Source organism: Dromiciops gliroides, chromosome 1, assembly GCF_019393635.1.
Source record: "Dromiciops gliroides isolate mDroGli1 chromosome 1, mDroGli1.pri, whole genome shotgun sequence".
Taxonomy (NCBI): Eukaryota; Metazoa; Chordata; class Mammalia; order Microbiotheria; family Microbiotheriidae; genus Dromiciops; species Dromiciops gliroides.
The window spans coordinates 619,096,783-619,114,490 of record NC_057861.1 but is presented as its reverse complement, the minus strand read 5'-3'; the positions used below and the strand labels follow the sequence as shown (position 1 = coordinate 619,114,490).

The 17,708-nt window shown below is 37.6% G+C and overlaps 1 protein-coding gene across 1 annotated transcript in view; it reads right to left on the bottom strand.

The window, feature by feature from the left end:
• Nucleotides 1–2,264: 2,264 nt before the first annotated feature.
• The window catches only part of LCMT1 (leucine carboxyl methyltransferase 1), an 82,617-nt gene continuing 67,173 nt past the window's right edge, over nt 2,265–17,708 (bottom strand). The window contains 5 exon segments of the mRNA XM_043979647.1: nt 2,265–2,505; nt 7,098–7,195; nt 12,217–12,308; nt 15,016–15,117; nt 17,486–17,606. Of these exon segments, the coding sequence (XP_043835582.1) occupies nt 2,483–2,505; nt 7,098–7,195; nt 12,217–12,308; nt 15,016–15,117; nt 17,486–17,606 (436 nt within the window). The 3' untranslated portion in view covers nt 2,265–2,482.

The window sequence follows — 17,708 nt, the reverse complement described above, 5'->3', positions numbered from 1 at the left end:
ATCTATTAAAGAGAGAGCACATTTCTAGCTCTGCTCTCTGCCAGAGTCCCCAGGAAAAGAAAGTGAGTCAGTGCCCCAGGCTCCCCCTTCTTCCTCCCACCAGCAAACGTCACTTCATGATGCCAAAGAAAAGACGCACGGTCTTGCCCTCAGAGACGTTCACCTCATGGCGCAGCTTTTCTACAGTAAGTCTCCAGCAGGTGGCGTCATTCCAATCGTTACAGTAGGCACACATTAAGTGTATGTTGAGCCAAAATGGGATGAGAAAAAGGCAAAACCAGGAGTCCTGTCATGCCTTTTTATGACATGTCTAGAGGATCCTCCCCCACATCTTGGCCTACTGAAATATTTCTTTTTCCTTTAGTCCTGGGTCAAGAGTACCTTCCTCAATGAATTGAGATATCCTCTGATGTCTCAGTCTATAAGAAGTGACCTATCCCCCTTTGAATTTCATACTTTTTGTTGAACCTTTTCTATGCATTTCTCATAGTATAATTTCTATTAGAGACATCTGTGTATTTGCCTTATTCCTTCTATTGGATTGCAGACCCCTTGAAGACAAGGGCCATATCTTGCTTCATCTTTGCATCTCTGTAGTGCAGAATAGGGCAGTGGTCCCAGAAGACAAAGCTAGGAACAAAGGGTAAAAGTGGCAAAGGGGCAGATTTGGTTTCAACACAAGGAAAAAGTTCCTAGTAATAAGAGGTGTCGAAAGTGGAATGATCTGGGGCAGCTAGGTGGCGCAGTAGATAGAGAATTGGCCCTGGAGTCAGGAGGACTTGAGTTCAAATCTGGCCTCAGACATTTGACACTTAGTAGCTGTGTGACCCTGGGCAAGTCACTTAACTCCAATTGCCACACACACACAAAGTGGGATGATCTGCCTTTGGAGATGATGGGTTCTTCCTCACTTGAGAACAAAGCCTGAATGACTACTTGTTTTGTAAAAAAAGAATTCCAGAAGACTTAAGTGGACTGATGCTGAGTGAAGTGAGCCAAACACAGTAACAGCAACATTGTGTGATGATCAACTGTGATAAACTTAGCTCTTCTCAGCAATACAATGATCCAAGATAATGTATATATATATATAAAAAACCTATATCATATTGCTTTCTGTCTTGGGAAGGAGAGAGAGAAAAATTTGGAACTTAAAATCTAATAAAAACAAATGAAAATTATCTTTACATATAACTGAAAAATAATAAAATATTTTTATGATTAAAAAAATTCCAGATACAAATTGAACTATAGGATCTTTAAAATCCTGTCCAATTAATTCTATTATTGTGCAAATTGAACTGTAATTACAAAAAGTTAAAGCAATACTAAATAAGGGAATTACAGAACTCATGGCAAAGAGCTCCAGTGATAGCTCAGTCAAAAAAAATAGGTCAACTGACACTAGTCATTTGTTTATATTCTTTTCTTCACTGAGTCACTGACTGGGTTACAATAAAAATAAATCGGGTGATAAAACACTTTCTAACTGATTCTTCACTGTCAATCTGGGCCATAGTTAGGCTTTTAAACCCTTAAAGGTAATAACACTTTTGTTTTGTATATAATGTTTTAATGGTTTAAAAAAAAAGATTTTAGCCTTGTCCTTCCTAGGTCCTACTGGACTTCATCAGATTATGTTTCTTGAGGGTAAGAAACATGCCTTTTTCTCCTTGGTATTGCCCAACAGAATTGATCACAAGACCTTAAGCAAAAGTGGTGCACAGTAAATGTCTGTTCAGTGAATAACCTGGCTTTCTGGGATAAGCAGCAAAAAAGCATAAACAAAATTAGTACTATTCAAAGGAAAATCTGAAAGTGTCAGAGAGAAAGGAGAACAAAGCTTTGAAGTAAGGACATAGAGACCATCTCATATCCCCAGAGAAAACAACACCAGGAGAAAGTCAGGTCCAAAAATTCAAACTTGTTTTAATTCTGGCAGCCTTCCTCCCAATGGATCATTTCACAGACTCAGAAATCAAGATGCCATCTTGCACCACTAAGCCAACCTGAGTAAAACACTGACCCCTTGGCAAACAGTTTGCACATTAGTTCTAAATGTAGCCCATGGCATAGCTCACAAGTCTGCTATGCTCAAATGCATTTAAAGAATATCCAAAGACTAAGTGAATGAGTAATAACAGCTTACAAACTTGATTTTTCTCTTTTGCTACAGCAATCTTTGTGAATGGGGAATCCTTGGGTCTGAAAATCTCAAACACCAGATTCTGATGCAGAGCAATAGAAAAAGCCAAATCTGTTCATCAAGGCAATAGAGATTTATTAACACAATAAACCACCAGGAAACATCCCCAGAAATACGGGTTACTTGAGTCTTTTGGGAGAGTGGGAGTGTGGGTGACACTAAAGAGAGGGAGATGTGTACATGCAAGGTTTTCACTGCAGAAAGCTCTAAAGCATTTCTTCCATGGAAGGAGTGGTAGCTTTGGCTTCTGGTTCAACAACTTCCCTGAAGAAATTCTTAGTAGGTGATATCCTTGAGACCTGTGGGGAGAAGAAAACAAATCATTTAAGGATGAAAACAAGAGCTGTGTCTACTTAGGATATTTGGATTCTGTTTTGTATTTATCAATGATTTGCCACATGGCACTGTGCAAGTCATTCACAAATTCATTGTTAGAACTGAAAGGGTCCTTAAAGATTACCCAACTTAAAACACATTTTACAGAGAAGGAAACTAAGGCCAAAAGATATGGTAATTTTCCAGGGTCAACACAGATAATTAATGACAAGGTCAGGCATACAACTAAGGTCTTATGAACTCTAGTTCACAGCTTTTCCTCCTATAACCAGGCAGTATTAAATATTCATGGTTTATAAACAAAAACAAGAGAAAGTCTAAAATGGGATTTGATAAATCTAGGGACTGAGTCACAATGGCAGCCAACATTTGCATTATGGTACCTAGTATTTCTAGTGTGATCTTCACTAAATGGATATATGTGTATGTCTATATGAGATACATACACATGCATACACACATATACAGAGTCCCCAAAGTCTTAGTACAGTTTTAAGCTTTAATAACTTTATAAGCGGGAGCAGCTAGGTGGTGCAGTGGATAAAGCACCAGCCTTGGATTCAGGAGGACCTGAGTTCAAATCTGGCCTCAGACACTTGACACTTACTAGCTGTGTGACCCTGGGCAAGTCACTTAACCCTCATTGCCCCACAAAAACAAAACAAAACAAACATAGAAACAAAAAAACCAAACAACTTCATAAACATGCTATAAACTTTTAAAAAACATTTCAAAAGTTATTAAAAATGTTAAGATATAGCTGTTTCTTATTAAAATTCAGCAAAAACACCATCTTGGGCTACACATCACTCTAGTTTTTATTAAAAACTTTCATCAGCTGCTACTTCATGACTGAAAGGATTGCATTTATAATCCTAGTTTTAAGAGGGACTGAAATAAAAAATTAAAATTATTCAAAATTCACAAAATCAAGTAAGAGTAAGAATAAATTTAAGTAATTAAGGTTTAAAATGATATTTTTGTAAGTTTGTAGTATTTGTACTTCCGAAGTTATTAAAACTTTAAACTTCACTAAGATTTTGGGGACATTTTATTTATTTATTTATTCATTCATTCAATAGCTCTGTTAAGGTACAGAATACAACCCGTCATCTATCATGCCTTCTTATACTGTGCATCTCTTGTTTATGTCCACCTGAAGTCCTCCAGAGGTGGTCTGCCCAAAGCACGTGGAGTTCTATCCTCCATATGAGCACCGAAGTAGCAGGAAGGCTATTCATTTGTTACGAGGACTTGTTTTTCTTTCCTTTTAAATGGAAAAATGAATTTTTTAAACTGCTCCTAAAATGTGAAGTTGACTGCTAGAGTCAGAGGAAATCTGTCAGGTCCTTAAAGGGAATGAGAAAACGTTCAATATTTTGAGGCAATGTTGACTAAGATGGGCAACGCATGTTTACAGAGGCAAAATCTCTCATGAGAAATATTTGAGAGACAGATAAGACTAAGATACATTTGCAACTTCTAATGTTAACAGATTCTAGTCATAGAAGATGTCTACTGGATACAAAGATTCTTCTACTAATCTACAATCGATAATGTCATAGGCTTGAAGTTGTTTTCAAAAGTAGAAGAAAGAGTTTTGTGCTGAAGTTAGAATAAAATTCTCTTTCCCAAACTTCCTATGTGGACATTTGGGAGGATCTTTAGCCTAGATGAAGCTAAAGAAACTGAAAAATAAGAGTGATAGATGTGCCTCTGCCATACATTAATGCCTAGATCTCTAAGTGATTTCTATTAATTATGTAGGTATTATGCAAATGTTAATAGCTTGAATTCCATAGAGTCACGGTAATGGACTTATATTAAAGCTTATGACAGTTTACAAAATAGCATCCCTCCCCATGCTTTCCTTGGTCTTGAAGGAACATAAATATGGTTTTGGGACAGCTATGTTTTCCCCTTGATAGGATGTGTGGCTTCTTAAATAAACAGTTAACATAGAACCCATTATTACTGCTGTTACTCCAACTTCCTTGCTTTATCCTAACCCATGTTACCTAAATTTTAATATAATTTAGTTAACCTGACCTCCTATTCCTACTGTTTACAGTTTTAGTCAGTGTCTGTCATTTGTCCTCTAACTCATAATATCCTTACCAGTGTTCTCAAGAAGGAACCAAGGTGGGGCGGCTAGGTGGTGCAGTGGATAAAGCACTGGCCCTGGATTCAGGAGTACCTGAGTTCAAATCCGACCTCAGACACTTGACATTTACCAGCTGTGTGATCCTGGGCAAGTCACTTAACCCCCATAGCCCCACCAAAAAAAAAAAAAAAAGGAACCAAGGGGATAAAAACCCTGATTAGCAAGCATTTGGGGATTTGTGTTAACACTTGCTGGCTTTGTTTCTGTAAGAATACTGGTGATAAAGCCCAATAAATACAAAATAAATAATTTCATTTCCCATTAATGTTCCCAACAACCATGATGTCTCGGGGTGAATAAAATGGTTAAAAAATGTCCAGAAAGTCAACATACGTAATGTCCTTTTTTTTCAGGCTGTGGATACAGACAAACTTTTCCATTCAAGGCTCCCGTTGGTGAATGGGAAGAATCCTAGAGACCACTTGCTCTGTCAATTCTACTTTCTACCACATCCAACAAAACACTCAACCGAGTGAGGTCTTTGGGGTTAGGACCAAAACAGAAGGGGATGCGTTCTAGTTCCTCTTAAAGCAGCTTTTGTTCTGGAGATGCCTTTTTTCCCCTCAGGACAGTGGGGGGGGGGGGGAGCCGCAGGGAGTTGCAGGGTCAAACACCCTCTAATCTACTATGTCCACCCTAAACCAGCTGCTTTCTACTTCCCCAAAAGCCTTGGGCTGCTCATTACTGCACAGAAACTTGTTCATAAACCCTCTAATGTTCAATGTACTCTTGTGTAAAGTGAAGATGACAGCACCTGCCCTAACTACCTCAGATCCTGCTGTAAGGAGAAAATCAGAAGGTAGTGTGGGTAAAAGGCTTTGTAAACAATGAAGTGCTACAAAAACTGCAGCTATTATTATTTTTGTAATTATAACACAAGCAATCCTGGATAATTATTAACAGTGTCAAGCACATTAGGTGCTTTATTATTTTTATAGTAATACCAACAACACAGAGGCAGTATGGTATTGTAGCTAGAGAGATGGGACTCAAAGACAGGAAGACCTGGGGCTCTGTACCCTCAGTCAATGTCTCAGTGCCCTAGGAAATTCGTTATCCTATAAACTGCTGGGGGAAGCTAGGTGGAGTAGTGGCTAAAGCACTGGCCTTGGAGTCAGGAGGACCTGAGTTCAAATCCTACCTCAGACACTTGACACTTGCTTGCTGTGTGACCCTGAGCAAGTCACTTAACCCTCATTGCCCCACAATTAAATAAATAAATGAAATAAAAAATTAAACTGCTGAACCACTACCATCTTATATTGGTAGAGGGCATTTCCTCATCTTGGTATCTGACACCAGTAATGTCAACTGAAGTAGAAACAGATCCCTGAGGAAAGCATATTGACTTAAAAAACCCACAAATTATCACTAACTATGCTGTATTATATTTTTATTTATTTTGTTAAACATTTCCCAAACACATTTTAAACTGGTTCATACCTCTTATAAGTTTGGCACCACTGCTCTATTTTACTGAAATTGCAGGTCCAGACTCTTATCCCAACAAGACCATCATCATTAATTATCATAAAAGTTTTATTTTTGGCTAATGTCAGTGGTCTCAGGGGACATGTAAAGTATTTACATTGACATCCCTCAACGACACTTGAACATCTGTGTGATCAAGTGAAGACAAGAAGTCTCTTTATTGCTTCCCTGAGTTCCCAATAAGGGCTTTTAATTACTTGAGAAGGTTACACCTTCCCATTTGAGAAGGGTCAATAGATAGTAAGTGCATGGGCAATGGACCTGAAAATCTCTACCCCATCTTCCTTTTTCAGTACAGTTTAAAGAGCTCCCTGTCTCTGGGCCACAAGGACATGTAGGGTACAAAGGCTATACTGACTAATTCTCCAAATCAGGCAGGACTCTGATAGGATGTCTATACTTTCCAGGCCAGAGAATTCGTACTTTAGGACCCAATAATGGAATGTTACATTCCTTCATGGCTGGAGTATTTCAAGTGCTTGTAATCTTTAAAGGAAAATTCCACTTGTCTGGAATAGTCAAGTCAACAAACAGCACAAATTTGGTTTAACATAAAGGGCACTGGGTGTGGAGCCAGAAGGCCCCCACCTGAGTCCTAGTTCCAAGACATACTTGATGTGTGATTGATTATTGGCCAGTCAGTCACTTGACCTCTCAGAGCTTCAATTTCCCTGTCAATCAATCTATCAACAAGCATGTATCAAGCACCAACTAAGTGCCAGGCACTGTGCTAAGCAGTGGAAATACAAAGACAAAAAATGCTACCGTCTTTGCAGCTTTCTGTGAAAGAGGACACTGTTTCATGCTGCTCACCCTTACAGAATGCTGTTGTGAAGGAAGCAGTTTAAAAACTAGAAAATATTATGTAAATGATAGGTACTATTATTCATAAGAACTTACCTAGGTTGTTTCCACCTTTTGTTGCCCAACAAAGACAGTAATGCTGCATAAGTTGCTCAAGAAGCTCCATTTCATCAAGGAATTCGAGTGATTCTATTCTGTAAGAGAATTTTAAAAATTCAAGTCTAAAACTACCAATCTGTTTATTTACAAAGAGTAAAACTTGTTTTCTCCATGCAAGTATGCCATTCAAAAACAAAATTTATTTAAATATTTAAATAACATGGAAAATAGAAATGGGCTATAGTTACAAATATTTACATTAAAAACCTAAATATTAAAATGTGACATGTTTTTCTTAGTATTAACACACTGTAAATACTGATGTTTTTCTCTCATAACTGAATACTAACAAGGAAAAAGATAGTCAGGAGTTTAAACTTAAACACTGTCCTATGAGAACAATGTCCTGAGTCTGTCTATACAGGATGCAAATTTAAGTGTTTAATTTCTTAGCAGCAAATTCAGCTATTATAAGTGTACATGCAACTGTTTTAAAGGCAAAATATTTGCAGAACTCTTTGTAAAATCAGCACTGGACTTGGAATCACAAAACTTGAGTTCCAATCCTGACTCAGGCATTACTAGCTTCATGATTCTAAAAAGGCCATTTTTGCACTCTATGCCTCTGAAGTTATGAGTTCCTCTTCTGTAAAATCATGATTTGCACATTTTATGGATGAAGAAAAACAAAGCCGAGAGAAGCTAAGTTACTCAAACTACCCATTGCAACATGATCATTCTCAGGATTAAATGAGAATAAATGTAAATCAAGTCCACTGCATAACCATAAAGCACTTAAGTGCTGGGAGGTCGTGTGTGTGTTCGTGTGTGTGTGTGTGTGTGTGTGTGTGTGTTTCTTGTTGTTGCTGTTTTTTAACTGCGATTACTACAACATCACAATGTGGGTGTCCTGTCTCTTTTATCTTGTGAATATGATTTCAAGAAGTCCAACCATAATCCTATTGCTAAGTATCTTTTCTAGGAGCTGTCAATACTTTTTTGATTTTTACAGCAGAATCTGGAGCTCACAAAGTTATGTTCTAGGCAATAATTCATAATACTCTAATACGGTTTACAAAGAAATTTTTTTTTTAATTTACCAACCAAATTTCTTATTGACTAGTTACCTATGGGAATTTAAATACTCTACAACTTTGGTCTAGCACTGTCCTTGGAGGTCCATGCTAATGCACTGCCCATTAAGACAGCAAATATTTACTGAGAGTGTACTATGAAGCCATGAGCTCGATGCAGTAGAACACATAAAGAAACAGAATACAAAGTCCTTTAGGTAGTCATTAAACACCCTCAGAAGTGGTACAAGACACATCTATCTTAAACTGAATGCAGCTGCTGAGCAAACAATGTAATAGCAAGGTTCCAAGGTAATAATGGCCACTTTTCTGTTCTTAGTGAAAGCCATTAGCTGTTAGTTAGTTACACTAGGGAGTTAGAGAAATGTAAGGATTTTACACTTACTTGTTTTCGATCTCCCAAAACTTTCAGTACCAGGGGTCACACAGTTTCATAGTAGGTTTTAAATAAGCACTTAGGATCACAGATTTAAAGTTGCAAGGAACCTTAAAGAATGTTTCATCCAAACTCTTGATTTTAGAGAAAATCACTGAGGCTCCAAGAAGTAAGTAAAACTGACCTGCCAGAGGTCACACACACAAGGACCAGGCAGTAGAACTGGGATTAGAACTGAGGTCCTCAGACTCCAGGCCCACTGAATCAGGATGACTTATCAACAAGATCAGAATATAGAAGAGTTTGCTTTATTAGCAGGACAAACCTACAACAGCAATGACATCAGGATCTAGGAAGAGGCTTCCCAAGAGGGCACACTGAGGAGGGTGGGAGCAGTGTAAGAGGCATGGCAACTCTCAGGGGTACATGGGGCCACAGAAAGTAAAACCAAAAGATAAATGTTAGCTTTAAGGAATCAAAAGGTAAAAGGTGGTATCTCTTTGTCCCTTGATACTGTAGATCCCAGAAAGATTTTGATGAAGATAAGTATACCTAACATTTGCTTTTAGGTTAAGAAAGCAGAATTAAGTTGAAGAGCCTTGGTTAATTTGGCATTTCCTTTATCCCAAATGCACCAGCAAATCTTACTGGATTTTTTTGGTGAGATTGTCTTGTGAAATATCTCAAACACAAATCCAAATTTAATACACATGGCAGTTAATGGGAGAGATCAGTGAAATCACTAGAATGGATGGGACATAACTCTAACACCATCTGTACGGGAGAACATCTGTAGCAACCTAACTCATAACCTCAGAAAACCAGGAAGGTTGAATGTCCAGGGAACCAGATGTAAAGGACCCTTCCTTCCCCACTTGCCTGTTAAAGCTCTTGGCCTTAAAAATGGTCTGTAGAGTGGACAGGAATCTCAATTAAGCACACAAAGATCAAAATATAAAACACAAGATTTAGAAGAAAAGTGACTGGATGTGGTAACAGAAGGAAGAGATGGGATATGGGAATACACATAACCACAACTGTGCTTTCTACCAGAAGTGAGAACCAGCCAGCTGTTCACACAGTATTCATGGGGGTCCAAAAAACATGATAGTATTTCCATCATAAGGGCAAAGGCAAAGGAAAGAGGCCAAAAGAAAACAAGATGAGGATTAAGGAGCCCTAGTTTTGACTTCCAGACCTGATACTTACTAGCCATGGGATCTTAGCCAAGTCAGTTCACTTCTGTAAGCCTTGATTTTCCCATCTATAAAATGGGACTTATATTACATTTCTCATGGAGGTATTATGAGCAAAATGCTTTCTAGGCCTTAATACATGAAAAGAACTATTATTTTATGTTTATTTTTTAAATTACCATTTGCTTTAAACTCTGGATTATTGTTATTTACCATTTAATAATAACAGGTTTCCTCTATAAGTACAATAGACATAGTCAATATGTACATTTGTTTTGCTTAAGCTGTATTTCTTTGCTACAAGGGAAAGTGCTACTGGGTGAGGTGAATGAGTAGATGGGAGAGGATAGCAGTATGAAAAAAAGAGCACCAATATAATATTTCTTTTAAAGTCACATACAAATAAAAGCTAATAGCTAGCATCTAAAGAGTGCTTAAGATAAACAAAGCACATTATATCCATTATCTCATTTGATTCTCACAACAACCCTATGAAGTAGGTGGTAATTATCCCTCTTTTACAGAGGAAGAAACTGAGGCTGAGAGGTGAAATGATTTGCTCAGTCACACAGTATTCAAATTCTGGCCTTCCTGACTCCAAGCCCAGAATCTATTCTGCCCCCTGAATGCATCCTTACTCTTGGGAATCTAGTCTATAGACTGGGAATATGCCTAGCATGGGCCAGTACATAGAACAGGAGCTCCATGAACAATTGTTGACTGGAGTGGGGTTTGGGGTGAGGGAGTGGGGGGGGGGAGTGCTCCAGGCAAGGAGATAATTCTATTAGGCAGCTGGGATGTTTCTTATAAACCAAGGATGCCACTCAAATTATTGAAAAGAGGCTTCTATGAACAGAATCAAAAGGTGAACCAGTGAATGTGCACTTCATGTCGTCTTAGGTGGAAAAGTCCATGCTTCACTCATGGTCCAATGACTACTAGTTGAAGGAAAAGGAGAAAGTACCCTTATGTCTAAACCACTATGGAAAAAGGCAATAAGAAAGAAAGCAGGTAATATCTAGAAAACATAACAAAACTAAAAATCGTTCCAGACTCCAGGCACTAGATTTTAAAAAGCAGAGTTCTGAGAATTAGGGAGGGAATAGTCCCCGTCCTCAGCCTCGCTCGCTCCATTTGTGAAGCACTGTGTTCCTTTTCAGAGGGACAATGCTAAAAAGAGACAACTAGGAGGATGAGGGTATTCCAAAGAATTTAGCTAGAGAAGATAAGACTTTAAGAAGAGACAAGAGAATGATTTACAAATATATAAAGGAGATGTCACTCAGAAGGATTAGAATTATCCTACATGGTTCTTAAAGACAGAACTGTTGCAAGGAGGCATATTTTAGTTTAATATAAGGGGAGAAAAGCAGTTTCTAATAACTAGAGCTGTCCCAAAATGAAAACAGCTGCTCAGGAAGTGTTCTAGTGAAGGCTGGATGACAACTTGTTGAGAATACTGGAGAGGGAACAACTGGATCAGAGAGGGAGTGAGTGAACTAGAAGACATGTAAGATCCCTTTTAACTGTAAGATTCTATAATTCTTTATCTTTCCTTAATGACACTCAGGGTAAAACAGTGAGCTCTTGCCCATTAGCATGTGAATTCCTTGAAGGCGGGGCTGATTTGCCTTGCTTTGTATCCCCAAAGCTTAATAGAGCACTTTGTACAGGGTGAAGTGCTTAATAAAGGGCTGTTGACTGACTCGGCTAAAACTACTGGTGACCTTATAGAAGTTATGGGATTTAGTAATTATTTCCATTTCAAGTGTTTCTTGGGATATTTCCATGGATAACTTTATTTGGACTGAAATAATTTGTTTTACAGGGAAGCTAGGTGGCACAATGGATAGAGTGCTGAACCTGAAATGCAAGGGAAGACTTGAATGCAAATCCAGGCTCAGACACCAGCTGTGTGACCCTGGGCAAGTCACATAACCCTATTTGCCTTAGTTTCCTCATCTGTAAAATGATCTGGAGAAGGAAATGGCAAACTGCTCCAGTATCTTTACCAAGAAAACTCCAAGGGGGCAGCTAGGTGGCACAGTGGATAGAGCACCGGCCCTTCATTGCCCCGGAAAAAAAACAAACAAACAAACTCCAAAAGGAGTCATGAAAAGTCAGACATGACTGAAAACAACTAAAAAACAACAAAATCTGGCTGGAAGAAACTTTTTCTCAAATAATAACTAATAAATTTCTCTAGAGATGTTTAAAGAGGTTTTCTTTAAATTAACAAATTCCTTATTTCAAAGCCTGTCTTTTTAGTTCTTTTCACATTAAAAAGATTTAATAAGAAAATAAGGTATGTGTTGGATTGGGGAGTGTTTACAGTCATAAATAACAATTTTAAGAGAGAAAAACTTACACATTTTAAATACACAATGAACTATCAAAGACATACCATCTGGAAGAGATTTCCACTTACGAAAAAAAGATGGTATCAATACCTGCTCACTTCATCTCGGGGTAGACTGCTATATAATTCCATCATGTCAACGGCAAAAGCTTTCTCCCATCCATTTAACAACAGACGTTGTTTCTGGAATGTGCAAGTGCAGAGAAAACAGAACCAACATACAAATCAAATCAATTCAACTAAGCTTAAGCACCTACTATGTGCACTGTATTAAATGACAGTGTGATACAAAGACAAAAATTCAGCAGTCCCTGACCTCAAGAAGCTTGCATTGTACTGAGTAGATAATAGTTTTTTAAATCATCATGAGTTTCCTGAGAAACTACCTCCTTTCCTGAGTCTGCTCCAGCCCTAATCACTGCTTTCTGAATTCCAATAGTCCTCCATGTCCATACCACACAATTTAGTACTTGATTAGAAAATGCCCCCATACTGTTCTTAGGATTAATGCCTCAGGTTCAACTGACTAGATGTGTGAAATAGCTGGGATAGTCATTTAATTTATGTGAAACTCAGGTTCTTCACTTTTAAAATAAGGATCATAAAACAACACCTACCTCACAAAGTTCTCATAAAGGAAGTAATTTTACAAACTTTAAAGTACTCTCTCCACATGTGAGATCTATGATTATTTTCTAGACATCCCCTTCATTTTAGTACAAAATAGTCAGGCTTAAAGGGACATCAGAGATCATCTAATCTAAACCCTTCATTTTAGAGGTGTACCTACATCTTTTCTTCACACTCCCTCATGGCAGTAGTGCCAACTTCTGTTTATCAGTACTTTCAGTACTTACTGACATGATTTCCCACAAGAGGAAGAGAAACATCAAATTAGGGTGCATTTACACTGATCATATAAAATGAGGGGAGGGGCCTAGGCACATGTCAATGTTTCCATGATCCTGTAACCCACAAAGAAACCTTTTTTCTAAATCCACATCTCTGGAACCATTCCTGGGTAGGCAGAGAACCTTGGTTCCTGGCATTGTGCTGTGAAGGCTCAAACAGTTCTGCAGAGGTTTTTCTCCAACTGTGAAGTATGAGTATGTGACAAAGTGCAAAACTATCTTGCTCTGACCTTGCACTCTTGACAAAGCAGATTAGGACTTGGAATGTGTAGGAGTAAAGAACTGGATTCCTCATGCAATCCAGTCAGTTGAAAGTACAAGAAAATCTCTTATAACATTTCCATAATTCTTCTATGAACTTCTATGGTTACATGGAGGAAGTCAAATACTCGCTAATCAATTCAATGATCAGATGACTGCCATTTGGTAAGGATAGAGCAACAACAAAAATATAATATTTGATTGTACCACCAAAATCTTTCAATAGGTTAAAAGTGACATGGTCATAAACTATAACCCATAGTTAATTTCCTTAAAATAAAATCCATTTTTGGGAGTTTCTCTTATATAGTTCACCAATATCTAGAAGTGCCACAAGCAATTCACTTCATCTATGGTGGCCTCAATTTTCTCATCTGTAAAATCATAGGATTAGCATAACCAATCTTTATGGCTCGATGGTTTCAAGATAATAGTAAGTTTTTTATGTATAAGAAGTCATATTCTACTGAAAATAATGGAGGATCAGGAAGATAAGAAAAAAAAAACATCTAAGGTAGAAATCTAAGGGGGACTTGGCTTAAGAAACATTAAGTCTTAAGTCCAAAGGAGTTCTAGAAAGTTAAAGCAGGTATTTTTTAGGATAGGTTCAGAAGTGATGGGGAAATCAGCATAATTATGGGTAGGTATGGGGGTATATAGAAACTATACAGCTTAAGGAGAGGAACATGTTTATCATTAATATGATTTCCCTTCCAGAAATCTGTCTTGGAAATGTCTGGAAATAATTGCTCACATAGAAAGGTTTCCTCCAGATGTAAGAATACCTCCGGGATAAAAATATCATAAGGCATCTTCCCCAGGTAGTTGCCAAGAATAGGAGAGAGAGAGTAGCTGTTAAGTTGGGCTTACCAATAAATGAGAAAAAAAGCAGTACAGTGATGTAGGTGGGGAGTTGGGAATAAATTCAGACAGGCTAGAGTACTTGATAGTCAAAAAGATTATTTGTGGGAGAGAAGGTCTGATGAATGAAGTATCTCAACAAACAACAGCCCAGAATAAGGCTCCATTATGTGTCTGCCTTTCACACGTTCAGTTCCTAGGAATCAGTCTACTCCTCTCCCATCTCCCTCAGTCATTTTATGCAAGTTTGGCACTATGAAACAGCACTCTTACAGTACATTACACTTTTAGAAAGAAAATGGGCATATCTTTGACACACATAAAGGTATTTTCAAGACACGGCAGATATAGGGAGAGGGCCTGTGGTTTCATTAGTATAAAGAATTAACTCTGATTACAAATTTCTCTCTTCCAATGCAGGTCAGCACCTCCTTTGTGACTTATGGTCTTAAGAGGTTTGCCTAGAGCCCTGTAAGGTTAAATTATTTAACCAGGGTGACACAGCCATTATGTGTCAGAAGTGAGACTTTGGGTCTTCCTGGCACTAAGGTCAGCTCTCCATCCACTATGCCACAGGTAACTCATTTTCATTATAACAATCATTTTTAAATTTCCCATAAAAATTTAACTATGTCTTTATCCATAAAAGGTACATTGGTTGTGGGACTTTGCTAGTAATATATTAAATGAACTGCTGAAAAATATTACAACAGCCACCACACTACCCTCTTTTGTTTACAAGGATGTGAGACTGCTTAGAAAATTAGGTATTCAGGAAATTCCTAAATTTATCTTATCTGGGAAGAGGAAAGTGGCCTTTATTAACAAAAACTATATTAATGCTTTGTTGTACCAACCTGAGAGTCTAAAGATTTGCAAGTTTCAACTCCAGCCAGGTCACACTGCCGCCTTCGAAGATTCTCAACCATGATCTGCCCAAACTTATCGTCCATATTAACCTAGAAAGAGAAAAAATTAATCAGGGCATTACAAAAAGGATTTTTTAATTAAGTTGAGCAATAATAGAAAATGTTAGGTAGACAGATTACAAACTTGTACCTCCCATGAATGAAGTGATATGATTGCCTTAAAATTCCTTAATCCACAATCCCTCTACTGAGACTATCACCAAGACTATTCATCGATATGATGGTCAAATAGAGAACTGTCTACCTTAATTCAAAATTCATGGGAAAGAAAAGAAAACTGATATCAACCTATCATTACCAGCAGTCCGTAATACCATTATGGGTATATCACTAACTGTTTAAAAACTCCAACTTGTTTTTATTGAATATTTATTTCAGGCCCATAAAAAGAGCTCTTACATTTCATTAGATATGTTCAAATCTATTGCAGGTCCTTCATCAAAATTACTCAAATTTAACTGAGAAGTCATTGGGAAGCAAAACTTTAAACATAATTAAACTCTGGCAAAAGACTCAAAACATTTTCCTTTTCATTACATTTTCCCAAGGATTCACTAGGATAAGACAGGTTCTAGTTAAAGTCACAATTCTTAATTCTACTAGAAAATTATTTTCCTATAAAATAATGCACCTACACTGCACATCTTTTTAATTCTCCATTCATATTAACAAATCTAGTGTTTGTATTAGTGAAGTACTTGAATCTAACTCAGATTATAAAGCACACATTAAGAATAATACTCAGCATTTACTCAAATATGTATTAAGCACAGTGCTGGGTACTGTGGAGAATATACAAAGAGCAGAAGAGCTCCTTAAAAAGCTAACTGTTAATTAATCATGTATTTAATGAGCCCCAACACTTGAAAATACTGTGCTATAGCCCATGGGAGATACTAGAATCCTCTGATGATAAGATCACAATTTAGACAGATAAGACACATGTAAGTGGAATTGGACAACAATATGATACAAGGGGAACAGAAAATGAAATTTTAAATTGAAAGATATAGCTATAATCAATGTGTTTTATAGTAACACAGAAGGCGTGGGTGGAAGAGGTAGCACATGAGTTCTAAAGGATAGGTATAATTTGGATAGCAAAGGAGAAGTGAGGGCTGTCCCTGCAGGGGAAACAATCTGAGCCACAGCACAAAGGTAAGGCCAGAGAACAATAAGGTAAGCCACCGAAGTGGAATAAAGGTGCTCAATAAGGAACTGGTAGAAAAGAAGGTTAGCTGGGGAAGATGGGGATGATTTACAACATGTCTTAAAAGCCAAGCTGGGAAACTTTAGATTTCATTCTGTTGGCAAAAGGTTTTTAAATACAAAGAAAAAAAAGATGTGATAAAAATAGTCTTTTAGGAGGATTAAATAGGAGAGATCAGTTAGGAAGATAATGATCTCTGGAGTTGTAGCAAAGGAAACAGCATAAAAAAGAAAATCTGAGAGCTACCACAAAAAATTCACAGGACCTGGGGAAAAGCTAGATATAGTAAAGAAAATATTAAGGATGAAGGAAGAGGGGGGCAACTAGGTGACGCAGTGGATAAAACACTGGCCCTGGATTCAGGAGGACCTGAGTTCAAATCCGGCCTCAGACACTTGAAACTAACTGTGTGACCCTGGGCAAGTCACTTAACCCTCATTACCCCACCCCACCCCCCCAAAAAAGGATGAAGGAAAAAGATTAAAAGATAACTTAAAGCCTTCTAGTCCAGAAAAATAATGTTGCCAATGACAGAAATGAGAAAATTAAGCAAAGAAGTCAGCATTGGTAAGGGTTGTGGTAGGAGGAATTTGATGTGTGGAATCTGAGGTGATGGTAACCCTTTTGAGTAAAGAAACAAAGAATTTTAGAGCTGGGAGGAACCTTAAAAAATACAGTGAACCTCCATAGTTTACAGATAATGAAACAAGTTAATTGACTTTTCTAAGGTCAAATAGCTAATTACTGGAAAAGCCACGACTATATAGAAATAGAACATAAGTCACAGTTGATGATACAGATTTGGAAGTTAGCATAAAGATGATGGATAAAAGAAGTCATAGATATGCTTGGTGACAAAGTAAGGGAAGAAGAGAAACAAACAATCTGAGTGGATATGCACAGATGGAGGGTAGGAATAAGGGTCAGCAAAGGAGACAGAGAAGGTCAGAAGCAGTAAATAAAGAAACACCCAGCATCAGAAAAGAAGTATCATGGAAAGGACAGTAAGAAGTTTCAAGATGGGATTAGTGTTGACTGAACAGGAGAGTCAACAGTATGAGGAAAGCTGTTTTTTAGGATGACAAACACCTAAAACAGAAAAGTAGATGGAAAAGAAGCAACAAGGAAGGGAAGGAATAAATGCCCATTGGAATTTTGCATATATTCCACACTGTTGCAGATTGTTACCTGTTCGTAGTTTATGAACATCGCTGTTTCAAAGGTGTTGGCTGCCCATTTTAAAAGACTTGCTGACTGCTCCGGTGTCATGTAAATCAGTACACATTCTGCTATCAGCAGAGTTGGTAATCTTAAGAGAGGGGAAAAAAATTTAGCTATTTTAATCAATTTGGATTAACACATGTTGACCAACAGAGGACAGTTCATACCACAAGCAAACTAGAAGGATTTG